We start from the raw sequence: 18080 nt of genomic DNA, 5'->3' as shown, positions 1-18080 counted from the left end.
GGCATATTAAAAGAGAGCATATTTTCTAGAATACAAAGGGTGACTTGCTGACTATCACAACAGTATCACTTTTGGCTTGCTTAAATACAGTAATCAAAATATTTTGAACAGTAGCCCACAGCTACTGAATACTTTTCTGTCTCAAAATAGACACAAACCTCCTCCCACCTTCTGCCATGGGCTTTCTGGTCACTGTGAGGCTTTGGCAGTTCTGTCCTGCTTCCTTCCCTTTATTCAGTAAGTACAGCCCATCTGGTTACTGAGACTTTGATCCAAGTGCCAAGGCTACCAGCTTATTCTGTGAGGCAAAGAGTTAAAAGGACAAAATATTAGTGGAAAAGGTTTGAGAAGAAATTATTTTCTATATTTGCATTTACATTTTTAATATAGTAGTGTTGTCTAGAGGCCAGATTTGGGAAATGGAAACCAGGAGCCTGGTTTCTATTTTCAGCACAGCCACTGATTGCTCTGTGTTGCTGGCAAATCTTTTAATCTCTTTCCCTCTGTTTTTCCCTTCTGTAATAAAGGGATGATCAGATCTCCTCAACTATGCATTGTGTGGCAGGATCCTCAGATGAAACATGGCAAGGACGAAATATTAATAATCATTCTATATGGAAAAGCCAAGAGGTCACAGGTACTTACGTACAATTTAGCTATTCAGTGCTCCTTTATGCATGCACCATGCCTAGATGTTAATAGAAGTTATATATTAATATATAATGGAAAAGTAGGCCCTTCAGGGTACAAAACTAACCATATCCAGAGCACTACCGAATAAATACAATATGAGGATGAAATCACTCCAAATACTGAGCAAACTGAAAGGCAAAGATATATTAAAAAGGAAAGTTATCCAAGTCCTCTTCCCATCAGGAACCCCCTTCAGCACAAAGACATGGAAGAAGAGGAGTGTCAGGTATCAAGTGGAGACATTCAAAGTGGTCCCATAAAAGGGTTAAACATAACCTATCCTTCATTACTTTACCTGTCTGGCATCTTCCTGAGGAGAGGTTAAGGAACTAGGTAAAGAACTAGCTCCCTCAGTGCAATATGGTGAAGTGTGTGCTGAACCTCATGTRCAACCCACCCCATCAGTCCATGTGTCTCCAGGCATTCTGGAGGTCTGCCTCTTCCCTTCATCCTTTCCTCCCACAAAACTATGCAGGAGCTGCCTTCCATGGGGCCATCCTGCACTGCCAGGTACCAAACTCCCTTTTGGGGCTGCTCGGCARAGCCGCTACCCTTCAGACCCCTGCAGGCTGCCACAGCTGGGCCATGGCTATGTGGTGCCTGCTGGGCAGACCTTCTCAGCCCACATGGCTGCCCATCACCAGCTGTGGCACCTCCTGCCGCACGCCATYGTTTCCTGTAGGAATGCTCTCTAGCCTACGGTTGCCAGAATCAGGGGATGAGCASAGTCCTGCTCATCTGGGACACTGCAGCCAGAGAGGGTGCATGTTCAAAGGTTTTTGCAAACTGCCCATTTCTTCCATCTAGTTAGTAAAAAAAGTCTGTATTGCATCATGTTGTGCGAGAGTCAAGCTGCTTTTTCCTTGCATGCCCTCTAGGATCATACTGAAATAATGTGCACATGCTTTTGGGCAGATACCAATGTGTTTTTAACAGGTGCTTTAAGATCAAATCAGTCACCAGCAGTGTTTCACATTCAACATCCAGGATTATTTGAAGTAAGTGACCTTTCAGATTCTTAAGACTTAGATTAYGAAGGGCTTTATATACTAAGCCTAATGACTTGAATTTTAGCCTTAGCATCCTGACAATCAGAACCGGACTATAAGCATTTTACTTTCTTGCATCCATAAAATGGCTTGAGCTAGATTTTGAATCCATTTCAAGGGAAGTAGGTGCCCTTAATAATGATCTAGTTGGGTTGCAAGAACATTAAAATGACCTAGGTAAAGGTCATTTCTGAGAGAAATGGAAGGATCTTTTAGTAGCAGAACTTGGTACCTTGTCTGTGAATCTTTGTAGCAAAACATTCTTTGGGCCCAACGATTATCTTCCTGCAAGTGAGTGACCTGGAAATAGTTTCAGCTCTCAGAAAATAAAGAAATACAAGCATCAGCAATTTATTTGACTTCTGATATGAAGGAATGCRTATTGTAGTCGCCCATTTCAACCACCATTCACACAGTCCAGCATTACTGTGAAATTTGTTGTGTTTAAAATGTCTGAAGCACAAGCTTGTGTTCTCTATTACCTGAATGCCGCTGCCTAAATCAGAAGTAACGCTGGATTCCTCAGGATATCCTCCAAAGCGTTCCTGCCGAGAATTCAAAACACCAGTGGCGTGCAGCTGTATAGCAGGTCAAAAGTTTAATTTGTCTGTTAAGCAATTTTATGAGGTATATAAGACCCCCTGCCACAGCAATGATGCAAATAAAGGCTGATAGATACATTCTATTGTATGAAATACAGTTCTACTAAAAAGGAGAATATTAGCACAAGTAGAGCAGAAAAGTATGCAAGACGTACTGTTTGTAAAAGGACTGCATTTGTCACATTCTCTTCATTCCTGTCTTTGAGTAGCAACCATCTGTAAYACTCAAGTAAGAAAGAGCATAAACCAATACTCACCTGTCACATTTCAGAGAGCCACATCTTCTGCTGAGACCAAGACTGAAAATGTAAAAAAGAACCGAGAATCTCTGTCTGCTCTGTGTTAACCGGGTAATTCAACAAAAGTCAGTATTTTCTCATTAAACAACGTCAAACATGTACTCTTGATCTCTCTGTGGTCACTTTTTTCCCTCCTTTGTCCAAAGACAGCTGAAATAATATMAAAAAGGATTTAGAAAGCAGAGGGGGAATCCCTGGATGTTTTARAGAGCTAATGAATATTTTATAAGACAGAGCCAACCTCTGGAAATAATTGTCAACTTGATTGTAGTTTTTCTTACACTTACTATGTTCTACAGTTTATACTCCTGACTGCTGAAAAGTAATATGATACAATATAGGGCAGAGAGCTCTTTCATGCCAAATTTCTGCACAGGTGATTGTTTTTGAATGAGTTTTGTGTAAATATTACAGATTCAGAAACCAAAAATTAAACCTGTCCTATTTTGAAATRAAAGTCAGCTTCAGCACTAACTTTGATGAGCTGGTTTCCTCCTCCTCATCTTTGCTAATTCAGTCAGCTGAGCTTTTCCACATATTAATTAAAGTGACTTATAACCTGCTCAGGACCTTGTACAGGAAGCAAAGCAAGGATGGTGGTGCAATATTCATAATGCAAGTGTCTGCTCACTGCAGATTTTCCATCTCTGTGACAAAATAGCACATTACATATATTGAAAATTAAAATTATGTAAAGTTTTTTCTTTTTGACAATAACATACTCATTAACAAGCAGCTGCGATTGTTTTGAGGTGTGCATACTGTATGAACTAYATACGAAAATTGTAACTTTTAAAGAGTAGCATTTCACTGTGACTGTACCTTGACCCTGGTTACTCTTTGAACCACTGTAGCCAAACAGTACGAAGAGCGGAGTGGTTTCATCAGCCACTCAGTAATTTGGCTGAGAAGTATTTATTTATATGAAGAAACTGCTGAGAATGCTATCACAGAATAGCTACTAAGCACTAGCACTCTGTGCAGGCTCTGTCCTCCCTGAGGCTCAGCCCAATCCGTTTTCCAAAGGGATTAAGCTAGCCCAAGAAGGGCACTTGCAGGAGACTGAATGCTGGGAAGCACGTAGGCATATTTCAGATGTAAACACAGTACTCTAAGAAGCAGATGCTCACAAGTTTAAGGCTGTTTAATGATTTAAATAATCTCTGTTTGCCCTCTCCCCTTATTTCTAAAAGCCACATGCTATCTGGGATAAGGCCCAGATTGACATCATCTCTTCTAACTAAAAGGTCACTATACATCTAGAACGTAAAGTCTAAATTTGCTTGATGGGACATCTCCCTAAGGAAGAGCCAAGACAACTGGGATGGAAATCCTTTTTAGGGAAGGAAGTTGGAATGAATTGTAAAAATAACTTGCTTCTTATAGAATACAATATATACAGGCCTTGAGGACTCCAAATGCCTTCTAGTATCCTAACTGAAGTGCTAAGCACCAGAAAGCAGTTTTTCACTAAAGGATGGATAGCAGATTGTCTCAGGTACACAGGAGATGCTGTGAGTAAACCACAGGATCGAGAATAGAAGTGTGAGGACAATCAGCTGAAGAACAGCCCTGCTTAAAACAAGCATGGGAAGCTTCAAACACATGTTCGTAAGGGTTACTAAGTAAAGACTGTGCTAACCTAGAAGGCATCACAGCCACATGGCCTACACGGTGATGACAAGCACAGGCAGAGCCGTGCTCTCTAACTGCAGCTAGGTATTCACTTACGCCATCTTCGCTCAAGCAAATCTTCTGTAGAAACACAAGAATTTGGCTTGAACATAGACTGCAGATTCATCACTAACAGCGTCTCCTGTTAAGTGTGATTAGAACAAGGAGAAGGTGATCTCCAGGTGTCAAAAGAAAACCTCCCCATTCCAGAATATATGCCTTTCCTGCAAAACTCACTTTCCAGGTTTAGTCACGGGAAGTGACATAGCTCCAAACAGCAAAGTAGCACATCCYTCTCGCGTAACTCCCACAGCAACAGATTTTTCCTTCTTGGTCTGCACCCAGTGCCTTCCTCTGCCCAAAACAAGGGATGTAAACTCTGCCAGTTCTTCAACTGAAAAGGAGGCAGGTGTTTCCTCCCTGGTATTGCAAGGCTCCATAGGCACGCAGGTGAGGTGGGTGAATACAGTTTATACTTCTGGGATGAGTTTCARTTTAACTTACATCATCATACATCCAAAATAGCTTCAACAGAGCTGCTCTATTCTACTGTACTAAGCAACAGAACTTGACTGATGGGTTGCAGCCATCCACAGGGTTTACAAATTGCTTTGAACAGGAAGATACTTCAAAGGTATTTRTAAGTAACATGATCATCCAAGAAGGACTAAAAGTCCTTCTCCTCGGGCTGAGGTGTCACCAGTGTGATGAACCGGTTTTATGCTGCTCTTAAGCATGCTTAGACACTAGACTTTCACACAGATTTCATCTGTTTAATACCAGCAGTTTGTACACAAGGCCCTGTTTAGAATCAGCTGTGGTATTTTCAGTTGTTTTGGCCCTAAGCAATAGCCACAAGTAAGAGTTCAGAGAAGCTACATATTTATTCTTTTCTGTGTATTATAGTGCTCAATTAAACAAGGATAAAAGATTTYCTTATGTAATAGGAATACTATTTGTTATTTTTAAACTTATGGCAGCCAGGATTTGTGCCAGGTGGCATTTTGCCTTAACCAAAAGTACGCAACTTCAGGAGGTTACATTCCCTACTGTCATTCTTGCCTTCTTGCCCTCTAGGATGTTTGATGCCCATACATGGTTTCTTGGCTTTCTGTAGTCCCATCTATCTGCTAGCGTGTATTCCTGACAGCTTATGGAAAGATTGGTCTTATTTAACAAGATAAATCAAGGTTCAGGTCAGCCATTTCCAGGATCCTGCAAGAGCTTCTGCTCCTCATAAAGAACAGTATCTGTGAGAAATTCATCAAGCCCATCTACAAGTATCTGTGCCACTAGAGACACACCACAGTTGTAGTTTAAGCTTTGAATATGCTCAAATAGCCTGTAAATCAGCTTGATTATTCAAATTCAACTCAGCAGCCCAAGCTGGAAAATGAGCACCAAGGCCCAGGAAGGCGTTAAGCTGTGTGCTGAGTATCCTGAGCAGCTGCGATGCTGCAACCCTACCTCTCCAAATGCCACTGCTCACTTGGCAAACTCCACAAGCAGCATCACTGCACTGCATTCGGGTGATTTCACGGAGCTTAAGAAAGCTGGGCTAATACAAAGGAAGCTGCCAAAGCCTGCAAGGGAAACACGACAAGTTAGGAGAGTACAGGGAAGCACTCAAAGCCCTTCTTGGGGCCCAAAGCAGCCCAAGAGCAAATGATTATTTCCACAGTGCCACAGCTAGGCCTAGCTATTTATAAGCAAATGAGAGTGACAGTTCGTGTGTCCAGAGGCTTACARTCTTGGTTAGACAACACAGAATATCGGATAAAACTCACAAGGTACCACGAGAACAGATGAATACTAGAACAGCAAAAGGCTATGTGATACTTCAGTTATCTACCCCCTTTCTTAAAAAAAACAGAATAGTTAAAGCTACATAAAACTTAATTCCACTTYGATGGGCACACAAGGGTGAATGGTAACAATCTTTAACTATGTGATCACATACTTTGTGKTTTTTTGTTTCTTTTTTTAACACAATTCCCCTTCATTCAGTATCCAGGTTGGAGGCATAAAGAGGTAGAGGTAAATTCTTCTGGTAACTTACATACATTGGCATTTCTTGACCTTTAAGTACTCGATTTTGAAACCTATTTAATTTTTTGACGTAGGTGTTTTTGTGGGTTTTGTTGTGGAATGCCAAAAATTTTCTGCATGTAGGGAAAAAAATCAGTAAGTGCAACTGTATGACTATTCTTCTGTTTCTATCCTAAAGTCCCTCCCTCTGTGTCCGTAACACCAGACAAACTTTCCTAGCAGCACAAGCTTCTTATTCAGCTTTGTTTTGACACAGAAAGATAAACCACTGTGTGCTTTGGCCTTCCCCCACCTTTTGTTCATTAGTTTTATTTAATTGGTATTCCTTGTTCTTTATAAGAAAAAAGTATTTTAAAAATAATTGGTTTTGACCATATTAAGTTGTTACTATGTATATTCTTATGAAGAATTTAAAATAGAATGCAATTATAAAACTGCTAAAACAAGCGTGCCCTGCAATGGCATGTATATTTAATTGTGTCCTTGCATGACTGGAATCACTGTAAACAACTAATATCCCTATTTGCAGGGACAGAAATAACTAGCTCATTCAGCTGTACAGAAAGGAAGACATAAAAGGAAACCCAAGGCTAAACCAGAATAAACCACTGGAAATTTTTATGTCAACAAAACTGGATTTAAATTAAGTACATTAATTCAGTATTTTCACTATAAATGAATCAGAACTTTTAAAAATGTTTTAAGGGAACATTTGTGATGAAATGTCTATGACCAGATCCTGTGCCAAATGAAATCAATAGGAAAGTTCCTACTTATTTCATTCTTGCATGATCAAATTCACACAGTAAAGTTACTTCTGTACTTTAATATTACTTTGTAGACCTAGATTTTGAAAATGAGAATAACGTAAGAGTTGCTTGGAAAACATTGAATAAATGACATCAGTTATACACTATGAAAAATACTGAATATGATGACRTAATTAGAGGTTGCATCATGCTACATATGCATGAAAGAGCAAAATTAAGATGATACAGACAACTTCCACTCATGTTGTATAATTTTCTGAATGCTTGACTGCACAACTTAAATTTCATTTATCATTGTTTTTTCATTTGCAGAAATGTGATTTTAATGTTTGTTACTTTGCTTTATTCAATGCCAAGAATAAAAAAAMCCTCAAAATCTCAAAATCAAAGAAGTGAATTTCTAAGCTAACTGAAATGATGGGAGGTGCACCAAGAGTCACCTTGTTTTCAAATTAACAGAAATGAAGCAGAGCTGTTCTTCAGTGGGAGGGGAGAAGGAAATAAACTACGCATTCAACAACTACAATACATTCTTTCCAAATATGGACAGAGAATTCATTTACTGAGTAATTTCACAATGGTGATAACAAATTAAAATTGTGGGCACACAGTGGAGAACCAAGAAGTTATACAATTCATAGCAAAGATCAGCCAAATTAGGGGGAGCTTTTTACATTGTCGGATTTTGAGTAATTAGTACTGCCTTTAGAGGCACAGCTCCAGCTTTAAGCAATTTTGAGTAATTAATGCTTCTTTATTTTGCCTAGAAGTCCTGACTTCAGCATTCTCTTAGGATATGAATTCTTCTAGTCAGAGCTCCACAATTCACATTAACTCAGCTAGAAGACAATTAGAGTAGGCAGATGAAGATGTAATTTGTCAGTCTGTACATAATATTTCTTCTAGACAGGAATTCAATTTTTATTAACACAGCAGACTGATTTAAATGCAAGCACAGTCATGATTTTGTCCTGTCTGTATCCATACAACTGCCTATGCTACAAATACCATTAGMTTTGAAAATTCTAAGTGACCAAATGACAAACCAAAGTGAATGAAGTGATAGATTRTATCTTCCTACATAGCTTAGACCAGCTACAGGAATTCTAGACCAGCTACATTAATTATACACTTAAGAATTTAAAATAAATCCTGGAGGAAATCTAGCTATCTTTATTTACCACACAGTGTTAATTCTTAGATTGTATTGCCAAGCTGAGCAGGAAGCAGAAGCTGCCCAGGTGACTAGCATATGGAAGAGACCGAATTTGATTGCCAGAGATGCTATCACATTTGCACATCCTGTCAGGTAAACTGCCTGGGTCCTCACAATCTCATCTCTACAATGGACCTAACAACACACACCTCCCTAAAATGGGCTTGTTTTTGTGTTTCATGGGTGTTCTGAAGACGACTTCTTTGCCGATCAGAAAAAGATTTTTCAAGACAAGTAAAAGAGTAAAATGCCATTAAATGTCCTTTTCTGTTTACATTAGGACATCAAGTATATATTTAAAATATTTTACATTAGCTTTGAAACCCAAGGAATATACAGTTACCATATAAAGCAGAAGTTTCACAAGCCCATTACCCAGTTGCTAGACACCAGCGACATTTAAACAGGACCATACACTGAGAAACACATGGCAAATAACATACTTTGCTTTCTCTGACAAACTCAATCGTAGCAACAATTACCTTACCTTTTAGCTTTCAAATTTACCRGGACAGCAAGAAATGTTGGAAGGCTGATGACTGTTCCCTTCACCTAGGAACTGGCAGCACCGAAGTGAAAGTTGGAACTGCAGCTGAGGAAGAGAGAGCAGAGCAAGATCTTGCACCAAACGCTATTACTGCACTTGTGAGAGACTCTGATTGTTCCTTTCCAAATATTATTTTTCACATTGACTCCAGATTGGCAATCTCCACATACTTTTAAGGTTGACTGTTGTAAAAAGAAATACTTATGATCTAGAACTCAATTCATGTGCTAGAAAGCCTCTCCTCTTACAGTTTTTGTCAACATTTGTATACCAACTAAGGTCCAGAAAATGCAAAGCTTGACATATATGTCAGACTCACTATAAAAGGTTCACATCTTTTCTGCCTGGATCTTACCTTTACAATCCTTATTACAGCTCTTTTCTAAAAAATGGTTGCAATGTGTTTGTTTTTAAACTACAATGCATATTAAGTGCACAATGCAGAACCACATTTTTGCATGATAATCAAAAGTATTGATTTCCAAAGGCCTAACAGATAACACAAAGATATTTAAGAAAAGGCACAGAGTCTTCTATGACTCCTCAAATGCAACCATAAAGTCATAAAAAGACACTTTGAAAACTTCATCCCTTAGAAATTCCTTCTTCCTGATCTGGTGAGAAAAAAGAATCAGTTTCCCCTCRGTGTGAGTAATTTTTTCAACTACATATCCTCAGACATAAAATACAAGACCAAAGATCTTCTGCTAGTTCACTTAATATCAGTATCACATCCTTTTATTACAGATCCTTTTCTCCAGCTTTTGTACTGGGAGCTAAGTTTCATATAGCTTTGGGTCTCAGAAAGATCCTTCTAACTAGTAACCACATTAGTGCTAGAAAAAGAGAAGCAAAAGGGGATGGGACAGAAACATTAGAACATAATATAAATTGGTGGCCACAATATTAAGGTGGTCCTCCACCTGGATGCACTCGAACTTTGTGAAAGTCTGCATTTCTATCCAGCCCAGGCTTTCTACCTTTCTGCCAGCAGTTCTCTTCATCTTCCCCAGTTGACTCTCCACTTACAGCACTACCTCACACGACACTCTTCTTCATGACCTTCTGTCATACCCTTCTGCATGGAGTACCCTTCTTTTGCTCCTGTACCATACCTGTACCATCGCCTCTTCCACCTCTTTGGAAATCACTGCTTCAATACTGTATCCACCCTCCAAGAGAGAGAGTTCTGCAGCCCCAATCAACTGCTGCTTCATAGCATGGGAATAGCACCCGAGCAGCTTATGACCCATTGGCAGCTCCACGGCCACAGGCTGGCCACTTCTGCTGTATTCTACTCACTGTTGTGTTAATCTTCATCACTGTTACGGCWTTAGAGTAGGGCATGCTGGATCGCTCATCTTTTTTGGCTGAAAATGTCATCTTAAAGAAGTAAGAACACATAAATTGTTACTAATACTATTATTTGCACTTTTAAAGATTTGTAGTACTTCATGGCTGTGAAGACTGTCACATCCACTCAAAAGCTTCTTATTTAAAAACCTGGCCTGCATATCATARACCCTCCCCTCCATCACCCAACCAAATTAAAGCCATAATTCCCAAAGACAGTCACTCTTTTAAAATAATACACATTTCATATACTTATTATTAATAAAATATGAACAATGTCTGCAGAAACACTGAAGAATGYTGCCTGAACACAGGTGTTATTAAAAAGCCAATCATCCAACTTTTGAGCAATTAATGTCCTCAGTCTTTACTTGAAAGTCTCATTCTGTACACATTCATASGAGACAAATATCCCACGTCAAAGAAAATGAACATAAATGAACTCTTTTGAGAACAATTACAAGAGAAAAAAAATGTAATACTGTCAGGCTATACACAAAATGTTGCAGCACAGCACTTACCATTATAGAGTAAGTTTAGGTACAATCAGATGATTTCAATACGTATGTTCAAAGATTTCATCTATTCTCATCTGTACATTATCTGAATATCTAAACAGTTGCCATAACGCATTTGAAAACTTTAAAATATAAAYGGAAAACTTACAAAGCTGACAGCATCTCCAGATCACCACTTAAAGTACTAATAAGCAACAGTGTTAWACAACTCGTGTTCAACAGACTGAAAGTGATCTTTCCCAAACCCAAMTGACACGCTTCTAAAGCTGAAAGTGATAGATTGCAGCTGGCTGAGCAAGCACTGTACAGTCTGTTCACTGCAAAGGCTGCCATTCCTAAAGAAGCTCCAGGCTTTTTGTTGGTTGCTTTAGTCTTCGTATTAAGAACTGCAAAGCTCCTCTCATTTAACAGTAATTACAGGGAGACGTGGAGAAAAACTAACAAGAAAAGCAGTTTATTTTTTGAAAGACATGTAATAAGATTAYCCTTAATCAAAATGGCATGCCTATGGCCCAAAGATGGTGTTCTGTTTTGATTTCATCACCATAACACATGATAAATAATTGTAATTGGAAAAAAAAGACTGAATACAAAGCCTGAACATCTAGTATTAAGATTCTTTATGATAATATGTCTTTACAATTAATTTACACTATCTGTATGTGACATTCTATTCTTTTCTCCACCAGAAACAGAGCCAATCATCACGACACGTGTACATTCAGGATAGCAGTTGTAGAACTTGTCGTATGCGCTCACACTTCTCCACCAGGCTTGCATCTTCTGCATCAGAATTGTCAAATTCTTTCATAAGAGCTTCAGCTTTCTGCACGGTTACATCCCGTGCACTGCCTTTAAGTCCTTGCAGATAATCCAGTAAAATGGTGAAATATTTGTCTGGAACCTATAAGGGGGGGGGGAAAAAAAGAACTGTTTTACTTTCTTCTCTCTCAATACTCCTTCACAATCCTGCCAAACAATCACCTGAGAGACAAGTATGGGAATGGCATGGGCTTTTGCATCCACCAATGCCCACCTCTGAACGGAATTGTTTCTTGCTGATGTTGAAGCTGCTGGGAGGGCCAGGCCATCACGAGAGGACTGTCATGTGCTCAGATGGGCAACAATTCTGACAGTAAATTCTAAGCAGATGTGGAAATGTTGATCAGCAAATGCAAACACTCACTGAGTATGATCTCAAGCCTTTAAGGGCTGTTGGAAGAAAAAAAACACTAACCAAATCCTACTTTTGGATACATGTATGCAAACCATACTAAGTTCAAGTGACAACTGCATGCACATGTTTAAGGAAAGCATTTGTCTGGAAGTATCTGAGAAAGCCTAATAATACTGAGTTTCCTCCTCACCCCTGTCCAAAATTATTTATTTGATGAGATACYGCCCACCATCAAACAATAGTTTGTGAGTTTGACAAAATCCTTATACAAAGGCATAGGATTGAATTTGAAAAACAAATTCAATTCAGGCATATGAAATAATTTTTGAATTACATTGACTAAAACTGATAGGCTCTTCTAACCAAAGATGTCTAACATTAAAAGYAATTTAGTCACCTATTTGTATTACCCTGCCTTTCACTTCCTTTCTAATTAGCTAGTAAGAGGTTAAATTTTAGCTTAACTGATCCAATGTAAAGTTTAATGTAGTGATTATTTAAATTAATCTTGGCACTAATCTAGCAAATATTTTTGAATGATTTTTTCAATATTTTAAACCATAAATCAATGTATTTTCAACAGTATTAGGCAAACATATCTACAACGAAGCCTATCTTATGTTGTGTATCTGTGGGACGACTTTCAGCCAATATGAGGATATTTTTCCTGTCAATCAGGAGATGTTAAAATGACCTCAGCTGGCAAATATTTTTCTCCATGTTTAATTTCACACATATAACTTTAAAGACCTACTCAGCATGAGTCAAGTTAAACACATACGTAAGTATTTAAAGGACTGGAGGCTAATTGAGGGCTGTTTCAATTCTGCAAAGTATCAACATTTCAGAGAAGACAGAACTTCAACAGATACTTAATTTACAACTTATTTTTCCATCATCATTTGGCAGCATAACTTTGATCACTAAAACTTCTATCATTCCCAAAGCAGAGGAAGAAATATTCCAACACWGCCATAATCAATCAGGGATATTATAAAGTAATAAATCAAAATTAAAGTCTATATTTAGCCTTAGAACTTACACGCTATAGAAAACCTCCTACTTCTTCTGAGGAATGCTCTTGTATAATAGATATAAAAAATATTATTTTTATAGGAATACCAAAATTGATTATATGTGAAATGTTGCTATAATACACTAATCAAGCACACTGAAAGATAATGAAAAATGTATTTTTGAAATCCTTTATACTCATATTAAACTGGTACTAATAACATACAAAAAACGTTTAGACACAAACAATTTCAGCATGATAGTGCTTCTTTAACACAAAAACTCAGTATTGGATTTTTAAAGCTTAGCAACATTCCTATGTTCAAAACCTTAGCCAAATTATCTACACAAGTTATGCCTCTTTTTCTCAGACCCCATGATATAGTCATATCTCAGTGTGCGAATTACAGTTATTATTGTATCATTTAAGTGAAGTGCTTAAAGGGGAAATTAAAAGCCTACTCTAAACTTAGAAAGATTACATGTGCAGACAGACATGTGGCTGCCTGAGGCCTATAAAGCATTTAGTGTTCAGCCCTAAGCACATGTGCTTTAAAATTTTTCTTTAATGTAACAATWTATTTTATTTCAGCAAGAGCTTACAAAACAGGAACATATGGACAAGATAGCATTGTATTTTCTCCTCTTAACTTACTTATACAATAGGACCATAGCAAGGAGAGAACTCTCATCTCATTCGAAATGTCAGCAAAAAATTAAGGGAACCAAGCCTTTAATTCTTACAATACAGTACTGCAGGAGCTGAAGTTTCAAGGACTCTTGGTGAGGTTTTTCCAAGGAGGAGCACAATCCTCCTCTAAGATCAGCTTTTGGGGAGGCTTGGAATTGCATATCAAGACCTTTAACCATTGCTCTGGCAAGCAGAAGTGATGCTTACTGGATTTTTTTTCGTTTTTTTTCCTCTTAAACAATCTTGATTTTTTCTTACTTCTTCTTTCTGTTTGTTTTTCTCCCTCACACAGCAACCTTGCATCTGTTCTAACTACCTAATACACACTGCAGCTGACTAAAATGGCAGTATCTTAAAGAAAAATGACTACTGTCAGATGCTGAATGCTCAGCAGCTATGTGCCTCTGTGAAAAAAAGAAAAAATACCAAGAAATAGCAGGAAAAGGACCGCTCTCTCTTTTCAATTATACTGTGTAACTCAAAAGGGTTTTCAGATTTGCAGAGGCCCACATATTTTGCAAAGCAAATACAGGTTTCGACACAGAGACCTGCAGCTTCCTGACAAACAAGCTTGGTTCGCAGGTATCATCCCATGAAGTTTCAGAAACCCCTCCAGGGGTTTGCAGTCCTGAAGCTGAAGACAACYGATATAGTTATTTCCTAAAGATGCTGTGCCAAATAACTCTAAGATCAACAAATGATCTAGTGTTTATTTTATACAAGACCCTGGAGAAGTATATACACTGGACAGACTTAGCTCTGTAGCTGTCAGCCAACCAGCAGATAGATTTTAAAGGGACTTTAAAAAATTAATGTTGTAAAGGRCTGTAAAATTTAAAGAACCTCAACTTGCTTCTTACAGAAAGAGGCATATCATAATGTACCCCTAAGCATGGCCTTTCAGTARGCATCCAAGTGACATCAAAAGAACAAAGATGTGGCTTAGGAAGGAAAGAAACTCATGTCTCCTTTTGTATTGTAGTCATGGCTCGGATATCCGACAGATMTTACTCTGTAAGGGACAGGAAGATGGATTTGGGTAGGAAAACATATTCAAAAGAAGCTGGTCTGCCCTCACTGCAGTCCTGATGAAGGAAAAGACTTTATCACATACTTAATTATAAGCACTTGAGYAGTTCTGCTAACTTTACAGAATCTGAATGCAGATGTTAATCATTATTGAAGGTTCATATTCAATGTATCTCATAGCAAAAGATATGTGAATATAAATAAATCATCATGCTCTCAGTAGATTAAAAAGAAATCTAGAAATGAAGGTTTTCATTTCAGTGTTGAGAAATACAAATTTAAGCCATGTCTTGATACATAAATCCACTGAAAATGAATGCTAGTTAGAGTTAATTATTTCCCAGGATATTTCAATACAAGCACCTAAAGTAAACAGGTAAAAAAGCAGCACAATCATTTTGGTTGTGAACCAATTTCTAGGYAGCTTTGAAGAGCATACGTAAATTTTTAAAGGCTGATACAGACTTTAAAAGAAAAAAACAAAATAAAAGACAGCACAAACAATCTGCATACCTACAATCAGATTTGTATTCTGTGACTAATCTTTTCAAAGTATTAAACTATGTGAATATTTTGGCCTTCATGAAACTCTAGTTTTAATTACATGGTTCTCTAAACATATTTCTAATCGTAAAGGCAACACCATAGGTCAGCTAGTTGACTTAAGAAACGCATAATATTTTGGGTCAGAAGGATTGCTACKCTTAAATGTTAGATGCAAAAGAATAATCAGCAAGAACTGACTGAATGCCAACCAACTGTGTCAATAAACGAGCCACTGTGCAAATGGCTGGATGGTTTGTTCTATTATGCAGCAAAATGAATGACCTGAAACCCTGCATTCAATACCATGAAGGTCAGACATTTACTGGAAATTAAATTTATGTTGCTTTCTGAGTTATGAAAACAATGATTTTCAGTAATGATGTCAGTCCAGGTTCTGATTTTATTTTATACATTTAACATCAATATATGGTTTCGCTTACATGCTTCAGAGATATCTGAAGCAATATGAGCTGCCMAAGAACTCACAATCACGGCTTACAGAACTGGGTTACAAATTCAGAAATTCATATTAAGGATACAAATATATTCTCTGGAAGCTCCAGATTTACATTAAACATGTATCGTCTCCATTTATATTTGACATATAACATGTATAAAAATTTAGATTACACAGAAGAAAGATCACCCCTCAAAATCAGAAGATTAACATTACCAACAATTGAAATGACTCATCCTTTTAGTTAAGAAAATACAGTAGCTGATTTATAAATTGTTAAAAACAATTAGAAAAGTGTAAAGCTAATACAAGCAACTTTTGGTTAATAAAGACTAGCTATAACTAATGCATAAAACTTTGTACCACCATTGTTCTGGGAAAAAGCAGAGYTAATACAAACCTTCTCTTTGTCATACATGTGCAAAAGAAGCCAGGTCTGTCTTGTCTTTTGAAATTTCCATTCTTCTGGTTTTTCAGACCAGCTGTGGTAAATTAAAGAAGAAAAAAAATAAAACAGTCTCACCAAAATATTTGTTATTCATTATTCATTTCATGTAATGCCTCCAATAACCTCATACATACTACATGGAGTTTCCCAACACTGTGATGAACAGGTATTAGCACACATATTGTACRAGTAGCAAAAAAGAAGTACAAGACAGCTACACCACTTTTGCACAAAAAGGAAGTTAATATTTACCAATTATCTTAAAGTTATAAGAAACTAAACATCCTCTAAGGGAGTAGAGGGAGAGACTCATGCTAGAACATGCCTCTCACCAATGGTTAAAACACACCTTGGGACACAGGAAATAAAACACGAGACCTCAGCATGGCCTCTCCCACCACAGGTACACTGCTGACTACTATGGAGTAGARAAAATTATTTTTTCTGGAGCATTTGTTTGAAGGCTTGGATTTGTCTCAAGATGCAAGTTAAATGTTGAAGTTTACTAGAGAGAAAATGTTTTATGCCTCATTCTCCCCTGGAACTCTGATTCCAATACTTAGCTCAAAGCTTTGGACTGCTTCAATACTGTTATAAGTGAATGCATAAAACATCTTGTTTAACATCTGCAGATGTTCTCTGGCTGTTCATGAAATACATTTTGAGTATGCAAAATTTTAGCTGGGTTAAAATGGCAATTTACATACAGCATGAAGATAATTTGAAAGCTGATATATTTTAACTGAAGGAAGAGACAAACATTTAGTTCTATTAAAAAAAAGAACAAACTAACAAATCTCACTATAAAATAAGTACAGCTTTTTTTTTCTGAAAGTATATGCATTAAAAATATCTCCTTAACATGTACAAAATCAGCCAAAACACTAAGACATTATTTAAACACYCAGCAGAAAGTACGAGGAGAGAAAAACTGCAAATTTTATACTTATTTGATTTTCCTCTAAAGAAAAACAAGTCTCCAGAGGGTAGGATGCAAGATGTCTTTAATGTTCCAGCTTGTTTTACACAGCAACAGAGAGCACAGAAATCAATTGAAAAGCCAGCTGGGTATGAGAATTAGTATTGTTTAAACATTGTCAAGTCTAATAAAGCAAAAGAGTMCTCATATTCAGTGAAGGCTGTACCAGCAAATGCATTGTTCAGTGAATTCAATAAAGTAGGAAGGACATGACTGCAAATTTGTACAGAAGGCTAACATGGGAATCTCTGCAGAAAATCTAAAAGAAAAAAAAAATTGTTTTCTTAATGACTCAGGATAAGAAAAAGCCTGCAACAACCTAGTAGCGTTATCCCTAGCTAAATTCAATTAAAAAGCTCTGCAGCCAAAACATAAGGTAAAAATCAGACAAATAATGGCAAACCAGGAAAGACAGGCATTAATAACCAAAATACAAACTATTTTACATGATCATAGATAAATCCMCAAAAAGACTGATTTAGAAGTCTCTTTTGGGACAGTTACAATAAATAGGTAAAAGACTAGAAAACAAATCTTGCTCAAAAGCAAGAGCTCCAAAGCTGATTGCCAAAAGTTATARAATCAAATAAAAAAATAATCTCTCTCTCCCACCAACATCATCAACCTGGAAACCAAAATACTTGCAAGCAAACATGATTCAGCTTTTGGAGTCCCCTGACTGCACAACAGGGTGACCGACCGCTGCACAACGATGCCTACCCAAAGTACAAAGTTGCAATGCGAGGAACCAAAAGCGAACCAGGGCAGAAAAGGGCCTTTCCTTTTGGCAGTTTTGAGGGCAAGACACTTGCTCATTAGTGTTCGACTTCTCTGTACTGCAGGCAGAAACGTGACTCTCTCCTAACTGAGAGACTGGAACTTCTGCAGGAAGTGACTTACCCTCATTAGTCCTTTTAAAGAAAGCATGGTGCTTGCTGTTAAAAGAAACTTACTCTTTTACCAGATTCA

General features: G+C 37.6%; 1 protein-coding gene and 1 long non-coding RNA gene across 3 annotated transcripts in view; one reads left to right on the top strand and one right to left on the bottom strand.

Annotated features, from left to right (window-relative positions):
- Window positions 1-264: 264 nt before the first annotated feature.
- Window positions 265-8946, top strand: LOC146601597 (uncharacterized). Of its 2 annotated transcripts, none has more exons than XR_014895391.1 (3): window positions 265-341; window positions 528-637; window positions 8909-8946. It is a non-coding gene; the product is annotated as an uncharacterized LOC146601597 (long non-coding RNA). The 2 variants fall into 2 exon arrangements; XR_014895390.1 differs by lacking the exon at window positions 8909-8946 and adding an exon at window positions 2616-2726.
- Window positions 8947-10603: 1657 nt separating this feature from the next.
- Window positions 10604-18080, bottom strand: part of CHLSN (cholesin) — a 131032-nt gene continuing 123555 nt past the window's right edge. Inside the window, exons 4-5 of the mRNA XM_085301414.1 lie at window positions 16085-16166; window positions 10604-11674 (exon numbers count right to left, since the gene is read on the bottom strand). Coding sequence (XP_085157540.1) covers window positions 11492-11674; window positions 16085-16166 — 265 coding nt within the window. The 3' untranslated portion in view covers window positions 10604-11491. The remainder of the gene's footprint in view (window positions 11675-16084; window positions 16167-18080) is intronic.

This window comes from Rhea americana, unplaced genomic scaffold, assembly GCF_003343005.1.
Source record: "Rhea americana isolate MKP2758 unplaced genomic scaffold, rheAme1 scaffold_10, whole genome shotgun sequence".
NCBI classification, from domain to species: Eukaryota; Metazoa; Chordata; class Aves; order Rheiformes; family Rheidae; genus Rhea; species Rhea americana.
The sequence above is the reverse complement of the archived record's forward strand: the minus strand, read 5'-3'. Positions and strand labels throughout refer to the sequence as shown.